General features: G+C 47.9%; 6 protein-coding genes across 6 annotated transcripts; 2 read left to right on the top strand and 4 right to left on the bottom strand.

Moving 5' to 3' along the window:
* Positions 1 to 735: 735 nt before the first annotated feature.
* On the bottom strand, positions 736 to 1,989 carry B0J16DRAFT_381005 (uncharacterized protein; the record flags this gene model as incomplete). Its single annotated transcript, XM_046131124.1, has 1 exon — positions 736 to 1,989. The coding sequence occupies one exon, from the start codon at positions 1,987 to 1,989 to the stop codon at positions 736 to 738; it is 1,254 nt and encodes a 417-aa protein (XP_045987024.1).
* Positions 1,990 to 5,121: 3,132 nt separating this feature from the next.
* On the top strand, positions 5,122 to 8,355 carry B0J16DRAFT_71010 (uncharacterized protein). The gene is made up of 3 exons (XM_046134352.1): positions 5,122 to 6,552; positions 6,673 to 7,332; positions 7,387 to 8,355. Exons 1-3 carry the CDS (start codon positions 5,581 to 5,583, stop codon positions 7,921 to 7,923), a joined length of 2,169 nt encoding a protein of 722 aa, XP_045987023.1. The 5' UTR covers positions 5,122 to 5,580; the 3' UTR covers positions 7,924 to 8,355.
* Positions 8,356 to 9,069: 714 nt separating this feature from the next.
* Positions 9,070 to 10,002, bottom strand: B0J16DRAFT_381003 (uncharacterized protein; the record flags this gene model as incomplete). Its single annotated transcript, XM_046131123.1, has 1 exon — positions 9,070 to 10,002. The coding sequence occupies one exon, from the start codon at positions 10,000 to 10,002 to the stop codon at positions 9,070 to 9,072; it is 933 nt and encodes a 310-aa protein (XP_045987022.1).
* A 3,498-nt stretch (positions 10,003 to 13,500) lies between these two features.
* Positions 13,501 to 14,169, bottom strand: B0J16DRAFT_381002 (Tctex-1; the record flags this gene model as incomplete). Its single annotated transcript, XM_046131122.1, has 4 exons — positions 13,501 to 13,845; positions 13,906 to 13,980; positions 14,069 to 14,107; positions 14,158 to 14,169. The coding sequence occupies 4 exons, from the start codon at positions 14,167 to 14,169 to the stop codon at positions 13,501 to 13,503; spliced, it is 471 nt and encodes a 156-aa protein (XP_045987021.1).
* A 944-nt stretch (positions 14,170 to 15,113) lies between these two features.
* B0J16DRAFT_334422 (uncharacterized protein) lies at positions 15,114 to 16,044 on the top strand. The gene is made up of 2 exons (XM_046126957.1): positions 15,114 to 15,364; positions 15,440 to 16,044. The coding sequence occupies exons 1-2, from the start codon at positions 15,331 to 15,333 to the stop codon at positions 15,793 to 15,795; spliced, it is 390 nt and encodes a 129-aa protein (XP_045987020.1). The 5' UTR covers positions 15,114 to 15,330; the 3' UTR covers positions 15,796 to 16,044.
* Positions 15,898 to 17,135, bottom strand: B0J16DRAFT_70960 (uncharacterized protein). The gene has a single exon (XM_046134351.1). It carries the CDS (start codon positions 16,788 to 16,790, stop codon positions 16,158 to 16,160), a length of 633 nt encoding a protein of 210 aa, XP_045987019.1. The 5' UTR covers positions 16,791 to 17,135; the 3' UTR covers positions 15,898 to 16,157.
* Positions 17,136 to 17,172: the final 37 nt, after the last annotated feature.

The raw sequence follows: 17,172 nt of genomic DNA, 5'->3' as shown, positions 1-17,172 counted from the left end.
ATTTCCACTCACCATTCAGTTGATTCCTCTCGTAATTTCATCAACTCTAGTACAACAGACCAAAATTTCTGATGATATCACTGGAAAAAGGATGCTCACAACATTGATAGTACCAAATGAACCTCTGCACTACGCCGCTGGCTTACAGAAATCTCGGCTCATCTATAAAGCACGTGGAAAGGTCCATAAATGGTGTCAGGCTTCCCATACTCGATACTTGTTGGAGCAAAGACCGATAAGGCCGGGTCTATAGGGTAGCCCGTTTGATTTACGAACTGACTTTTGTACTGTCAAAGACAGGTAGATGCACATTTGTAAAGGCATGTAGGTAATTCAAATGAGATTGTAGTCTCAATTGGAACCTGATTGTGAGATTCCATTCATTGCGAATGTGAAAGTTGAGAAGCCACAGCGGTTGAATGATTGCTTTTGATGGATCATGTAAAGAGTGACACCGGCTCAAATGATACGATGAGACCAAATTGTCGAACGCGTCCCAAACATACTGTAAGTATCAGTTTCCAGAATCTTGTCGATAAAATTGTACACAATGTGTTCTCTGCCTTTCTAATAGATATGCGCCTGTCTATGAAACGCCAAAACCTGTCGGGTGCCTGTGCCCAAGAGCATCCGTGGTGAATCCCAGCCATAATCGTCAACGCTATCGTAAAACATAAATACCCGTCCTGCCAGACGGACGCCTCGCCCGATCTTCTGAGTAAAGAGCCTGTATCATTACCTCGATATAGGCCCCTCAGTTCTGAAATCCAGAATGTTGCCGACTTCCAGAACGCCTACTAGGTCCCCCTTTTCCAGTACAGCCACAACAGCCTCCCGCCCGCATCTTAAATCTTCGTCGTCCGGCGACAACTGCATATTGTTCAAGATATCCTGCGCTTGATGAATCGTAGTGTCCGAAGAGAGCGAAATCATAGTGCTTCTGGATATCAGAGAGCCTGGAATTTCTTCTAAACCTTTGTTCAACTCATGTCTGCCAATCCCACGTATCGTGCTGGGAGACGCAATTTGGTCTTGCACTCTAACCCAGCCTGTCGTCGAGTCCAGACCTGCACGAAGCAGGTCAAACCCTAAAATGGTTTCTGCTGTCTCTTCTGCTGGAATATCGTACCAGCTGATGGCTATATCCTTGATAGTTCGGGGTTGTCGAGCTGCAGCACCGATAGCACCGCCCGGGTGATTTTTTGCAAAAACAGATGCAATGCTTGCGTTGATTTCTTTGGCAGCCGTAATTGCAATTGCATCGCCGATGGCCAGTGCAACCGTTGTTGATGTAGTGGGGGCAGAAACACCAAACGATGTCTTCTCAGGCTCTGGGATCGGAGCAGGAAGTAGAATGGTATTAGGTCGGTGCTTGATAAACTCGCAGGTACCAGGCGATGTGTGTGATGTAAGAAGTATAGTTGGGAGAGACTCATCAAGATGAGGCAGCATGAGAAGTAGTTCCTGTGTCTTGCCCGAATATGTGATGAACATGAGGGTGTCGTTAGACCCAACGATGCCTAGATCACCATGCAAGGCTTCTGTAGGATGAAGAAAGACGGCATGAATAGCAAGGCTCTTGAATGTAGCCACGAGTTTCTGCCCAATGTGTCCAGATTTTCCCACGCCAATGACAACAAGTTTTCCGTTTGTCGACTGCTGTCGTATTATAGCTTGCACCGTCTGGTTGAAGCCATCACGGGCCACAGCATCTGTTTCATAGAGACGCGAAAGATTTCTTAGAGCTATTGCTTCTGTGTTGAGCACATGAATCCCATCTCGAAGACGTTGATCCTTTGCCTGCGACTCCCCTCGAAGCTCTCGGTCCAAAGTCAACGGGTCAATGGGTTCACAGAAAGCATCCCCCGGAGGCGACGAGGAGGGTGTGGGAGGAGAGGGAGGAGGCATGGCAGGACAAGAAGAAGCTCCGAGCACCACAACTGCGCTTGTCTGAACTGGCCCATGGGCAGGCTGTGATAGGTTTGTCATCTTGCTGGGACCTGGAGACTGAGTTGACCGCTCGCATACAAATCCTGAAAGCGAATGTGTAGTGAATAGACTGTCTTTTCGTAGTACCGACTGAATGTAGTTGACTGTATGTGTCTATATGATATGATTGCGTAGTTGCTTCAAAGTGTTTGTTGCGAATCGGAAGCCCACAAAACCCTTATCTTCAAGGGGAGTGGTTCGGGTCCAAAATCTGATATTGACCCAAGATCACAAAACGGCCTGGTGGAGCACTATCTAGTAGCGAGGCTCACAGCCTAGATGAGACAAGGCAAGACAAGAAACAGGAGAAGATGTGGCCTTTGAAAAGAATCAAGACGGCAGACTGCGTTTTTTTAAGGAATTGCTCGATCCCTGGCCAGAGTCATGGATAGCTTACGTTTATGAAAGCGAGATCCGGGGAGGATGGGAGCCTGTCCTTGTCCAATTGGATGTGGTTTCGATTGCGAGAACCTTTAGCAGCCCCGATCTAGACATAGTCTCCAAGATGAGTGGATGCGATAGGAGTCCGGCTCTATCCGGAAGGCCGAGCTATTACTATCGTGGTTTCTTTATAGACTTCAGATCGAGTACAAGTATGAACAAGAAGCAGGAAAACGGGTAATGCCATCTCGAGATGTTTGGAAAAACCGGTGCTCGTTGACGAATCCCGCATCATAGATTCGCGCAGACGGGTTTGAAAGAAGGGTCCAATCAGGGCACAAAATTGAAATGCCAACGTTTAGCTTCTCGATCCAGACTGTCTTTGTTCGGATCGTTCTTCAGCGGGGCGGGGTCTCAAGACCCTGTCAAGGTAGTAAACAAAAAAGTCTATGATTCCATGAAGAAAAGCAATCGACGAACCAGCGCTCGGTTCGGAACCACTTTGGAAGGAATGGCGCAAGCGGTACGATTAAATGCCGTGCTGAGTAAAGCCGTTTACCGCAATTGCTTGGCCCCGGTACGCACCGCACGTTTGAGATATGATGCCTCGATCCAAGTCGCGCAAATCGAGCCGAATCCGCCGAATCATAGGCACAGTAATGTCTGAGAACCTGGTACAACTGGATATGTCTTTTGACGGAAAATATTGATGAACCCTAATGCTGGACGACGTCAAAGGAGAAGATAAACTCAAGGAACAAGATGAAGACCCATCCATTGGTGACTTGCGAAGTGACACACCCTACCTTAATGGCTTGTACCTGCCTCTCGTTCCTAACGTGCTGTTTGTTATGCACGTGCGATTAGACCTTTGGCGCGTTTCCCCAATGGTTGATCTTTACTGCTCTTGCAACTCTGGTGGATCGAGATCGAGACCCTTCAGGTTCTTCCTCAGGTGGCAGTTGCTTATCATCTTATCAATCAGACACCTGCCTGTCCTATACCGAGGTAGGTACTAAGGTACCTACCTACCTTACTTGGCAGTACTGTAGGCAAGAACTGGCAAGTGCAACCTACCAACCCAGGTAGCCCAGGTACTGACCTATGGAAAGCGCATACCTTAGGCAGTACCTACCAAGGTATATGCTCAAGAGAAAACATCATCAGAAAGGCCGAAACAGTTTCGACTCCACTGCACGACTCAATCAATATCTGAAACTCTGTACAACTTCATCATTGCGTACGCAAACTCACCATGCGGGCTCCCTTAACGGCACAAGGAAAAACCTCAGCCGTCATGTTTGCAGCGCGATCTTATGCAGATGATCCCATTCTGTGAGACCTCGATCCCGCTGAGCGTCTTGCATCAAACATCCGCTTCCGCCTCCAATCATGTGTGGCCTTGGCCTGCACAGAGTCTCCAACCATATCGCACCTTGGTGCACGTGAAACAAGGACAGGTTATCGGCAGAAGGATAACTACATCACAGTTGATGATTATCTTTCGATACTGATCTCACAATCTTAGGATCAAGTCATATACACGACACGTTGGATGTGATCAGGAATCGGCGCGCTGTACCCTGACCAGCTCTGACATGAAATCGATAAACAAGGAATGATTATTACATCTCAAAATTCCACTACAACTAGGGCGATCTCGGCAAGTCGATCGGATTGCATAGCGTGTATTTTTAAGCACAATATCATTACACAGAAAGCTCTAGATCATGGATGACAGACAGTGTGCCCGCGTTTCTTCTACAACAATGGAAACCGTTATTCGTGCGCGGACGGAGTCGGGAGTCTGCGACGGATTCAGATTTGAGTTTCAGATGGTTCTGAAACGTGGGTTCGCTGCGCAGTACTCCATCAGGAAAACTATGGCGCACATCGCTATCTTGGCGCAAGGGATGGTGACAAGGGAAGTTTGATAATGATTACGACCAGCCCTCACGTCCCTTCAGCGGCTCCTCGAACTAGTCCAGCATTGCGGTTTTCAGCTCGACTTGCGCCGGTCCAGGCACGCTGCAAGCCTCAGGGGCAGGAAAATTATATGGCCTTTTGCTGGAAACCGTCAAAAGCTGTAAAGGCAAAATAGGAAAAGAACCCCACTTCGGCATGGTTTGGCGTGCCTGGCGTGTTCTAAAGCTCACCTAGAGAAGCACTACCTGACGCTATTGACGGATATTAGTGACAAACGAAACAATCTTAGGAGGAACTATCGATGCTGGGTTGAATCCAGGGTTCAATTTTTCATCTCCTGCTTTCTTTTTTGAAAGCCATTCAATAGTATATCCACCGAAGCATTCTTCTGTCAAAAAGGGGCCGACGTTGAAATGTTCGTTTCGGGATACTCGGAAACTGTGATTTCCAGCCACATATTCGACTATTGGTATTGGGGTGACGCCCAGCGCCATGAGCAATCTGCGAAAATTGCACATCTGATCGCTCGCTGGAAGCAGAGTTTGGACAGCAAGCCAGTACGTTGCAGATTGCGTTCCAGATACAACGTTCTAGGAATGGATCATGGATTGCGGCATTACATCAAAGTCAAACTCTATGAACTTACGGGCGTTTGGTTTGGTCTCGTATGAAGAACATCCCTCGCCAAATAAAATACCATTCCAAGGCGGCTAAGACCTGTCACGGTGGCTGCGGGTGGCAGTGGACACCCCTGAATCGCATGTGGATGATTGTCCTATCAGAATCGTGGTAGGGTGAGCAGCTTGCGGGACGCCGCGTCAAGCCTGGGCCTGACTAGCGATCAGAGACTAGGGAGAGCCCTGGTTCAACTGGAGTTTGGTTTTGCTTCGCTCAATGAAGTGACTTGTTGAAGTTCGCAGGTCAGGCAGGGCAGACAAACAGAGATACGAGACCAAAAGCCAAGGTCTGAATAAGCTGATGTGGAGACGATAGTACTGTACTCTACAGTATCTATCGACACGTCTCCCCTCCCGTCCCTTCCACGAACGGATAACTACAGGAGCTGCACAAAACGTGATTCCAGTTTTGTAGGCTGTCGTCACTTTATCTTGTTCCCTGTCCCCCGTCCCGCTCTTCATTCTTTCTTACAGCCTGCCTGCAGCTTATAGCCAGCCTCTCTCAGCACCACTCTCATTTCTGTTTCTCCTCTACACTCCATCCTTTTTTACCTACATGTAATTCGTTAGGTTCAGTCTTGTTCGCATCATCCATCAGCTTTTGGCAATGGGTCTTCACTTAAGCTCCGCCTGGAGCACTCCTAGGGGCTGGAGGTTGATCACTGTCACACTCATCGCGCTGACCTTGCTGCTTGTTATACCCCTCCATCGACTCAGCGACGATTCCCCGGGCGTTTACGGTCATCTGACAAAATATCTAAGTCATGAGGGCGCCGCCTACGATGTCGAAGAAGGCTTTATCGCCAACCTCAACGAAACCACCAACGAGCAAATATTAAAAGATGAGGAGTCGGACCGCCAGACAACCGTCGAGAGGATCTCTTATGATACGGATACACCCCAATACACTGGCGAGGAGGAGAATGAAGCTCCCAAAAACCCCGAGATGCCAGAGGGAGCCCAGCAGCCGGAAGGCGAACAGAAGCCGAGTGTCCAGGACGATCGAATAGTCCTTGAAGTCGATCATAGTATCGAGAACGAAGTTGCCCATAACGAGAAAATTCACAGCGAGGCACCCACGGAAGCCAGCAAGCCCGAGGGTATCGACATCAAACCTCAGGGCGACCAAGTCGGCGAGAACAAGTCGCAACAAGGCGCAGGCCAACCTCAGTCCCATGGCGATCCGCAAAAGCCCCAAAGCCAAGAGGATAAACCACAAGTCGAGAACATATCTCCTAATGGCAATGATAATCGACCCGATGGAATCAAGATTCCAGACCTGTCGCAGAATCAAAACGGCCAAAAAGACGAAAATGGCATTGGTGGAACCGAAACTAAAACTCCTGAAGTGAGCACGACGACCAGCATCGCAGGCGTATTTACTCCATCACAGACGGCAGAACTCGATGTTCCCTCAGGGCCTCTATCGAATTGGACGGGTGTCTGCGACGGGTTTCCCAACACAGATGGTATCATGCTTGTCATGAAGACTGGTGCCACTGAAGCCTTCACCAAACTCCCGGCCCATCTCTTGACAAGTCTACAGTGTCTGGATGACTATCTCCTATTTTCCGACTTGGTAAGTAAACAACCTTTTGGTTTAAGGGGTAAGGACGCAGGGGGGGACCCTTTGCGCCACTTACGGAACTCCATATCAAGCCACAATTCCAGGAGTGATGCAGCTAACCAAGCCGGATAGGACCAGCAAATTGACAAGTACCAAATATACGATGTCCTCAAAGACGTCAAGGAGGACGTCAGAAAAGGCCGGAAAGAGTTTGATCTATACAAAGCGCAGAATGATTGTCCAATCCCCCAGCAGTATTGTACCGCCGATATGAACGGCAAGGATGGCTGGAACCTTGATAAGTACAAATTCCTCCACATGGTAGAGAAGGCTTGGGAAATGCGCCCCGACAAGGAGTGGTATGTGTTTGCCGAGGCCGATACTTATGTTTTCTGGTCGAACTTGGTATGGTACCTTCGCAACAGGGTCAATGGGACAGAGACTCCTTATGTCGGGAGTGTTGCAATGCTCAAGGGCAAGCCTTTTGCCCATGGTGGTAGTGGCTATGTTATTCATGGTGATACCATGAAGAAGATGGTCGCCATCCCGGACTTGGCGCACAAGTATGATATGATGGCAACTCATGAGTGCTGTGGTGATTACCTCATGTCCCTGGCCGTTATGGAGACAGGCAAGAAGGTTAAGCAGGCGCACCCAATGTTCAACGGCGAGAAGCCTGTTACGTTGCCTTTCGGCAACAACCACTGGTGCGAACCCCTCTTGACTATGCACCACATGAACCCCGAGGAGGTCAGTGATGCTTGGCACTTTGAGCAGACCCGAGGGAAAAAGGTATGTCTTATGAACATTTGTGATAAGGAGATCGGCAATTGACGCAAGCAATAGGGACCTGTTCAGATTAGGGAGATGTACCATGAGTTCTGGGCTCCTAAGCTGGAGTCCCAGCACGACGAATGGGATAACCTATCTGACGACGTGTGTTATATCGGGTTTGGCCCTGAAGCCCAAGCCAAGGCCTCCGACCACCAAAAGAGTCGTCAGAGGAAAGAGAATGAGAAGAATGCTGTAGAGCAACATGCGCACCGTTCCAAGGAGCATTGTGCTAAAGTTTGCGAGAGCGAAGGTCTCAACATCTCGGAAAATGATTATTACGGCCTCAAGGATGACAACCAGCGGAACGAGATGATAAAGAGGCGTTATAACCAGAAGAGGGGCGACAAAAACTGGAATGCTAGTCGTCGTTGTTTCCAGTGGCGCTACCACAACAACGTTTGCTGTGTTGCTAAAAGCTTCAAGAGAGGAAAGCCTCGCAAGGAACAAAAGCCAGAGGAGAAATGGACAAGCGGCTGGTTTGTTCAAGGCATTAATGATTGGATCGATGCCAAGGGAGACTGCACACCGAATTGGAAGGATCCTAGGTAAAACACCATGGCACCGCGGCGTGTGTTTTTCATTTTTATTTCTTGTCATTACCGAACAGGGCAAAATATGGTTATGAGTGGTGTTTGTCGTTATTTCCTCATTGGGAAAGGCGTTTAAGGATTTGGGTAATCTTCACCATGTTAAAGGGACACATCGTGGGATTACAGATGAGCATTTTCTTCTCTTCTTTGGCTAGGCTTTATTTCGGCGCACATTTGCATGATCTGTTAGTTAGAGTAGAGCGGATCGGAGAGCAGTACCACTCTTTTTCTACGGTTAGACATAGAATCGGGCGGGTGGTCTATGAGTTTATGCGCGTTATACACAACAGCATGGGTAGACTTTTATATGAAGGATTACAGGCGCAACAGAAAGTCTAGATAAGAATCTGTTCGTTATGTGACTGCACCTGACTGATGAGTGTTTCTATGATTAGTTCTGCATAAGATCTGTCAATATTATGGTTGGTTTTCCTATTCGACACGAGGGACCTCGGATATTGACTACATGTAACTTGGGATCGTAAGAAATATCACAGATGGTTCGCGAAATCAATTCCACCATTAGCGTCTAGACAGTATCGGGAACTTCTGATAAGCTTTGATATTTCAATGACGATGCCGTCCTGATAAGAGTTATGACGTCTACCTATTCTGTTTCTTAGCGCGTGTGGAATTTGACCCATGTTTGTCGATCCATCTCCATGGCCGGAATTGCATCATAGAGCTAGCTCTATTGTTTTCCATCATGAACCAATTCGAGTACGGTATCCTATTTAGAAGCATCGCCTTTGCCGCGCCTTTAGGCAACGATAAACCTATTTATGGCTCCAGAGGATGTTCCAAAGGCGTCATGTTATAACACGAACAGGTTCAACTTACAATACTTTTTTGATCTAGATACTATGTGCTTCTCACAATGAACATATCTCATTACAAGCCCTCGTCTTGAAGAAATAGAAATGAATTGCTTATACAGGCTAACAACGGAAAAGTCTTTATATAAAACCATAAAACCGTACAAAAATAATAACTCAATAAATGTCGGTTGTCTGACCGACTTCTTTGCTTTCATGTCGTCATACCCTTTCTGGGTTCGTTTCGTTCTATCGTTGCGCTTGTCGCTGCCGTCTTAGTTTATATTTGTCTAGGATGTTTGATGAGATGTGCCTTGCTTTCCTCCGTGGCGCCCGCATCTGTGTGGGTTCTTAGGTGATTTCATGTAGCAGTATGGCTTTGCGTCCTCTCCGGCGGGTTTGCCGAATACCTCCTTGATAGAGCAGTACTCGTAGCCCTCGGGCATCCAATCCTTGAGGTGACGGTGCAGCTCGCACCGAGAGATTCCACACTTCCTACAGTAAACCTGTCCCTTGACGCGCATCTGGTCCATGGGGCCCTCCCTCTCATGTGCTCGCTCTTGTCGGTGAACAAGAGGGCCGGCTCCTCGCCAAGCCCACTCCATGTCGTTTGGCCCTGAGTAACGGCTGGAAAGGGGCACTGTACCGTGCAATCTTCGGTGAATTTCGTAAAAGTTGGAGTTGGTAAGGCCAAAGCAAACGCTGTCGATGGGGTCGAGGTGGTCGAAAATAGTGTAATGAAGCTCAGAAGGAAGATCAAGCAAGGTGTGGTCCTTGGGGGGCTGGGGTTGAGTTTGTGGGATAGGCTCATAGTCCATAACCGAGTATGAACGGCGGGGAGGGGGCAGCTTGGGTCGGCGAGGAAGCTGAGTTGTTTTGTCCTCAGCTGGAGCCTCGGGCATCACAGGCTCTTGACGCTCGGTTGGAGAAGGCGAGTCATTCTCAGGAATCGGCGCTTGTCGGTTGACGTGAGCTGCACCAGAGTGCGATGCAGCAACATGGTCGCCTTGATAGTCGGTCATTGACCAGCCTCGTCGGGGTGCCCTCATCAGACCTCTCTTCTTGTTAAGTTCCTGCATACGCCTCGCGTGTTCCTCTCGGGTCATTGATGTTGACGAGTCGGTCCTGCCAAAGCCAGGACGCATCATGAGAGGGCCATCAGTGGCCTCGTGAGTTGGTGTCCCGGCGGGAGAGAATGTGGGATCAGCCAATACTTGAACCATGATTGCTTGTCTTGTTTGGTTCAATGTGTGTATGTAGATATTTTGATTGACGTGTGTGAAGGTATTCACAGCTGCTGCGATGTGATGTGATGTGATGTAATGTGATTTGAGAACGCGGTGAGTTGAGAGGGGAGTGGTGATCCACTTGTTGGGTTCGTGTTATGTTGCGTTGACGATATTATACTTATGTCGGCTGTATGAATGTTGATGAGGTTGGAGCCTCAATAGCAAGTTCATGAGCAGGTGAAGAGGTATAAATTGAAGGTTGTTAGTTGAAAATCCAAGACAAAGCAGGGCAGGATTTGATGAGTGGCGACCCAATTCGGTTATAAAGACAACTGACGACGGAGAGACACCGGGCAGTTGTCTAAGAGCCGGTCGGAAACCGATTGTCGGTCGACGCCGTTTACTCTTTGGTGGGTGGTGTGATGGGTCCCGGGGCCATAATGAGCCAATTCGACATCTCTATTTGTCCTACCAGGCCCAGGGACTGACTGTCTGGGCCCCCCAGAGGACTTGGGAATTCCGAAAAAAGCCATGATAAGCTAATGCTACCATGACTAGTTTGTCTGAGGGCGAGGCACAGACGAGCTGTGTGTCTCCCACTTCTTTTCCTCTCTTTCTTTTATATCAGCCTTTTTTACTGGCCATCTGACATGATAGTCGATGGTGATGCCGAAGCCCGCGATACCGGGGACTCTGATTCGAGGCTTGTGGCAAGGCGGTACATACAGTAAAAAAAAGAAAAAAACCAATCTGGGGCGTATCCATGTTCAGCAATTGGGCCTGGTGATCAAACGCCAATTGCATGCAGGCCTGACCCGTCTGAACACATGGAAGTGTACAGTACAGTACAGTCCAGCACAGTATCAGTCCTCAGCTTGTCATCGTACGACGGGAAGAAGCGAGAAAAGTCTTTCCCCAGACGATTGTGATGTCGCAGAGTGTGTCATGTGGGGGAAAATCATATCCAAATCCAGCCTGACAGGCACCTTTCTTCAGATGTTCCAAGCTTCGCGAAGAAAACGAAGAGGCTTTATTGTATTGGTGTGATAGACTGGCTGACAACTAATCTTGCAGTAAACTGTGCAACGTTCTCACAAGTGTTACATCTGCGTCTTCCCTTCGGAACGTCCATGTCGAAGCCGTTCAAGAAAGCGTTGTTGACCCCAGTCTCGACGTCATTATGGGTACTAACTAGTCTAGCAGAAAGTCCCCGTCAGTCCCCTCAATTCAAGCGCATAAAGAGACCCGCTGATTGCGGAGCGGAACCGATCGTCATTCAGGGTCGTTCAATGTCTGGACCAGCGTGTCGAGACTGTTCTGTATGACAGCAAGCGTCCTCGGAATCTGGAGTCTCGGCTTGAATTAAGAGTACAGTAAAGATTAGAAAAATCCCAATGAGTAAATGTCGTTCAACCAACCAACCAATCTTATGTATTACCTTTAATGAAAACACTGCCGCTAGTTGGTTCAGTCTTCGGGTCCTCCGACCTCATGGCAGTGGATTGATGGTGGCTGCATGTTCATTTTCCTCCATAAATACAGCAGAGTGGTTTCTCTTCGTCTGTCGTCCAATGCGGCGCAACTGGTTAAAATGAGTCAAGTCGTGATCGTGCGTTGCTGAGGTTGTAATCCGGTTCTGATGTAACAGAACCCCCACCCACGTGTACGTGCAGCGAGGTGGTGTACTGAGGAAGGTAATTAGTTGTCGATATATTTCTGTATATGTGATCTTTGCTTCCAATCCGAACTATCAGTTGCAACATTGTCATTACCGTGTCGAACAAAATCCAAGGAGAGAAGGTGTCTGTGATGCTTCTTATGAACGTGTCTGCCATAGAAGGATTCTAGAAAGCTTGACAAATCTCTTGTCGATTCATCAAACTTTGCTGGCTAATGTACTGTATGTAGGTTGCCTCTGTGTACCTAGTCAGTATGCATGCGTGGATCGTTGACAGTCTAAGTGGTGTTGCGGCAATGCACGGATAAAATCGAATGCCACACACCAGACGGGTATGATCTGACGGGTACTCGCTGGCGTCATGATATTGCTGAGGGATCCGTGTTGAATTATTCATGCCATGATAAAAGCTATCACGTGTACAAGATCTTCTGATTCTTGTTCGAGGCAGGTACATAGTAGGTAGGTACCTAGGCAAGTGCCCCTCGTAGAATGACAGGCAAGTACCTGCTTGATGATACCAGGACTTGTAGCTACATAGTAGTACTTCAGAAGGACACGATAAACCCATAAAGCTGTGCTGTACTTCCCCAAACCATAATCATACTTGATTTGCGCAATCGAAAGTGGTTTTGAATGTTAAAAGAATGGCATATCTACACTGTTATTCTTCAGTAGCTTACTATAAACATGATCTGCATCTTGTTTCGAATGGAACGCGTAGGATTTGACTTTAGCTGCTAATCTACTACCTAGGTATCTACTTAGGTACGTATCAAGAGTATCATGCGATTTATCAGTTCCTGATGCCTGCATGTAGAATGATGAACGGGAACGTTCACCAACTATCAGATCCTGTCCCTCGTCTAGGTACCTTAAGATGATGTAGATAGTAATGGATGCCAGGCTGCAGCAATGGCCAATATCAATCGACTATGACCCCAACTCTTACATCAGATCATGACAGATGATGCCTGCGCAGGTGTTGCGACATGTTTTGGCATGGTTCGTTATCTTGGTATCAAGTTTACTGTAGGTACGGATAACTGTCGTTCATCTTATACAGAGGCGCTTTGCAAAACACATGGTTCCCGAGAACCGGCTGTAACCGAATATTCAGTGCAACTAATACGGTATCCGCGATGGCCCAGGCAAGGTACATCGGCAGTCACAGTTTATCTGGTCGATCGATAGAGGTACATACGGACGACGTGCATCTGGTCAACTCACGCTTACCACTTCAGGTGTACAGCTGAACTACAAACAGGGCCGCATGTGACTGATAGAACTCACTTTCTCTTACTCAACAATGCAGAGACCCAGTGCTCAGTGTTTAAAGTAGACAAAGACTTCTTTTGACACATATTATACGTCTCCAGCAGCCTTACCACAGGTTAATGGGAAGCATCTCGTCGTTCATTCGTTCTGCTCCAAAGCCCGTGTAGAGGATGAACTCAGAGAGTTTTAACATAAGCTCCATGTTCTTCTAGGGATACGTATGTTACTTCGGCCTAGACATTGAAATGAAAGCTGAAAGATACCATGAACAGAATAATTGTGGCTAGCCTCAGCCGCCTATCATTTGGATATTATCAATTCCAGTGCATTTTGTACATCCGAGGTCTGCAAGAACACCAAAGTCGTCGGCAGATAGCTTAACCGGAAGCTCGATCGTACCCTTCGTAGTCCTAATGTCACGCTTCCCAAGTTCCTCAACGCCATAGCTGAAACAGGGTGTCACGCACGTTGGCAGCAAGCAAAGTCGGTCCAGAGCAGGGAGAATACCCCTCACTGCCTATCTTGTTGCTTGCGGCTCAAATGGCAACCCAGATGAGCATGACGACAACGTCAAGACCCTTTCCCTCGCCGCCATCGTACTTGAAGGTCCACATGCCGTCCTTCTTCTCGTCCCAGTAGGCACCGGTAGCGCTGTGCATTCCTCGTCGGCCAACGTGAGGCTTGCCGTCGGTGGCAGTAGCTTCGGAGCTGGTGGAGATGTGAGGCTCCTGAGCTTGGGTCTCGGTGCCGCCACGGGGCTTGTTCAGGGCGGAAGTAGGGACGAGGTGCTGCACGATGGTGCTGTTGCAGGCGAACTTGAACGAAGGAGCAGAAGCACCATCAGGGGTCGACTCGGAGATGACAGCCTTCAGTACGGAGCTCTACATGCACGGTTAGTATCCGAGATAAGAGCTTGTCGCAGTGGTTTCTTTTCAGCCTACAATGATTGTTGAGTTCCATTGCTCGGTCTTAGCGTGGTCGTAAAACTCAGCACTGCCGATGGCACTGTTGCAGGCCTACAGTTATTGATATCAGTACGGGCGCGTTGGAAAATACGGTTGTTTTTGACGTCGGCGGTAAGCAACGACGGGGGGGGTAGCATACATCGGTGGCGATCTGCTTGAGACGGTTGGCGGGAATCGGCTGGGAAAAGGTTAGCTTCTATATGGCGGTTCAACAGTTGCTGCACGCACAGGAGTGGCCATTTTGAAGGTAGACGTGAGTATGTAGTTGAGTGATCAGAGTTTAGAAACCGGGGTTGGTGGATGGCGTGGTGGAGGATCAGATGGATAGTCCAGGTACAAGTAGAAGAAAATGGTCGGTCAGTAAACAAACAAGCGTCAGAGCCCAGCGGTCACTTTGTTATCTACATGCTTGCTTTGCCTTAGATTGATAGGCAAAATCTTCTTGCACAACCCATGTTGTATTTCTTCAGCGTCAATTCTAATTTCTTCAACATCATGCGTTTGGCAACGCACTTAAATGCATATAGTCTCACATGATAAACAAATAATATTGTCTTGCTGGTCTTTGTTTTGATTTACCAATACCAGAAACTCCTTCCTCTTTCGGCGTAGGTAACTTGAGATAGAGCTACGCACGTGATCCCTCGGGCGTTGAGCTTCCATTGGTCGGATCCAGTTCGTTGAAATTCAAGTCTTCTTTGGAGCTGTTTTGAAGCTTTTGCCATGATGAAGATGAAGCTGCATAAAGCACCTCTCTCTTCTTAACTTTTTAAATAATTAGATACGTTGGCAGTTTCAGGTTAGGTATAAATGGCTTGGCTCCTTCAACTTCCTATTGGACACCATGGAGACGCGCACTGATGTCTCAACAGCACCTCTAGTGTCTTAGATCAAGATCACAGTCTAATTGCTGCTTGCCATAAGTTCTAGTGCGAGATGTATATTCAGCAAATATAAAAAAGAGGAAGAAACCAACATTCACATTTTTATTACATTGGGTCGTGAGAAGAAATAAAAGTAGACCTGTACCTGCAGCTATTCTCGCAACCTGGACAGGGCAGTTGCGTGCTGCCGTTTTATCCAACCAATGAACCACGTGCCTGTCCAAGCAGGATCAAGCTTGCAGAAACAGACCGAGAAGTGGGGCTGTCGCATCTGCTCCTCCCGTCACTATTATCGTACCTACATAACAGACGACTTCACGTCAACCTTTTTCTTCCAACATTTTCTTGCCAAGTGAAGCGCTCATTCGCCAATTGCTTCCGTTTTTTGTTATCGATTGATCGGTCAATTCAACTTCCAGTAGCAGTATAACCGTACAATCGGCAGAATCTCATTTGTTTCTTCAACATCACTTGCTACTCCAGCTATCAAGTACTACCAACAACAACCGACTTCATAATGTCTTCTCAACCACTTCTCCAGACCACCCCTGGTACGTCACCACAAGGCACCATCAATCTATGCCGTTAATTTGTCAAAAAACTGTGTATTCTAACGGAAAATCTAGGTAAGCGCATCGCCCTGCCAACTCGTGTTGAGCCCAAGGTCTTCTTCGCCAACGAACGAACTTTCCTGTCATGGCTCAACTTCACCGTCATCCTGGGCGCCCTTGCCATTGGTATGCTCAACTTCGGTGACAGAGTCGCCTTTATCTCGGCGTTTCTCTTCACCGGCGTCGCTATGTGTACCATGGTGTACGCACTCATAACCTACCACTGGCGAGCCAAGTCTATACGAATGAAGGGACAGGCCGGTTTCGATGACCGTTTCGGCCCTACTGTTCTGGCCATCATCCTTCTTTTGGCCGTCATTGTCAACTTCGTCCTCCGAATTACCGACAAGTCCAAGAACCACTCCAACTAGTCAACTAGCTTGGCAATCACAAAAGTCGCAGATGCAGCAACTGGGCGGTACGTGAAGCAGCGTGCGAATGGGGTGAACGAAGAGATGAGATCAAAATAAGTGGGTGGATGGGTATCAAGGTGCATTGGGCTGTTGGCGTTCGAGCCGGGTTTTTTTTTTCTGTATGTTTTCTCCATGCAGTATTTTAGTTTAAATAGGCACAAGCGAAAGCAGAGTGGTTTTTATTCCTTGCGCCGGGTATCTTGAATGATGTGCTAGATGAGTTTTTCATAACCATGATGATTGCTGTTCCAAGACGCCGAATGGTCCATCCACGAGTATCGAGTATGGGACTAAAAGCATACTCGTGGGTTCAACCAAATTTAGTTTGTTGACCCTGACTGAACAGTGACACCCTTCTTCAACTTCAGTTCCGGTATGGGTGTGATCGAGAGGAAAACCCTCATTGACTTGATGGTCCGAGGAGAAGGGCGAGGCAACACGGCGTCTTCGAATCGGCTGTGCATGACTTCAAATTCGTCGCTGTCGGAATCGTCGCCATTGTCCATTGCGCCGTCCTCGAGTATTGTCTCCTCAACAATGTCCTTCCGCCTTGGCCTTTCTGGTTGGTCGAAAAGCTGGTTATACTGATAATACGGTTTTCCCTCCTCGCTCAAAACACGTTTGCATTTTTCCACCACCGTGATAAGTTTGCAAACATCATCTGTGCGTGCATATAGCAAAGCTACCCGTGGACGGTCGCCCTGGGTTAGTAAGTGATTGACGACATATGTAATACGCTTCTTGATTGGTGTTGATGATATAACCGAAGCAGGAAGGACATCGTATCTGGGTTTGAGCTCGGCAATGATGGATTCGTGAGGAGCTGCAAGTGTAAATGTCTGAGTCGGGACTTCGTGGCCTCGGGATCGTTTTATCGGTTGCGCATCGCTCAATAGGCTCGTGTGAGGTTTTCTCTTTCCAGAGCCCTGTTCCAGATTTGTCGCGGGCATCATTGCGCGCCAATGTTGAGAAGATGAGGTTGATGTTGATGTGACAGGCAGAAAAGTGTGGTTCTGGGGCTGGTCGAGTTTGGCGGGGTCTGAGCATGCAAGTAGTATTTCGTTTAGGCGCCTAGGCGGCGCTACCTGTCTGAGATTTCTAGAGGCAGGTAGGTACCAATGTAGATTCTAATAAACGAGAGAGCTTTCTGAATGTCCAAATCCATTCTTGAGGTATCAAGACACTGCCGACGAGTTTGTTACATTATTTAGAAATAAATTAAGTATGAGCAGACAGGGCTAGTATAAACCCGCATGCTTCTCAATCTTACATAACATCATGTGAATGTAGTTAACTTTGAAGGGGCCTTGGACTTAAGAGTGCCTATTAGATTCT

This window comes from Fusarium flagelliforme (assembly GCF_020744385.1).
Source record: "Fusarium flagelliforme strain FIESC 12 MPI-CAGE-AA-0113 chromosome Unknown B0J16scaffold_2, whole genome shotgun sequence".
Classification (NCBI taxonomy): Eukaryota; Fungi; Ascomycota; class Sordariomycetes; order Hypocreales; family Nectriaceae; genus Fusarium; species Fusarium flagelliforme.
The sequence above is the reverse complement of the archived record's forward strand: the minus strand, read 5'-3'. Positions and strand labels throughout refer to the sequence as shown.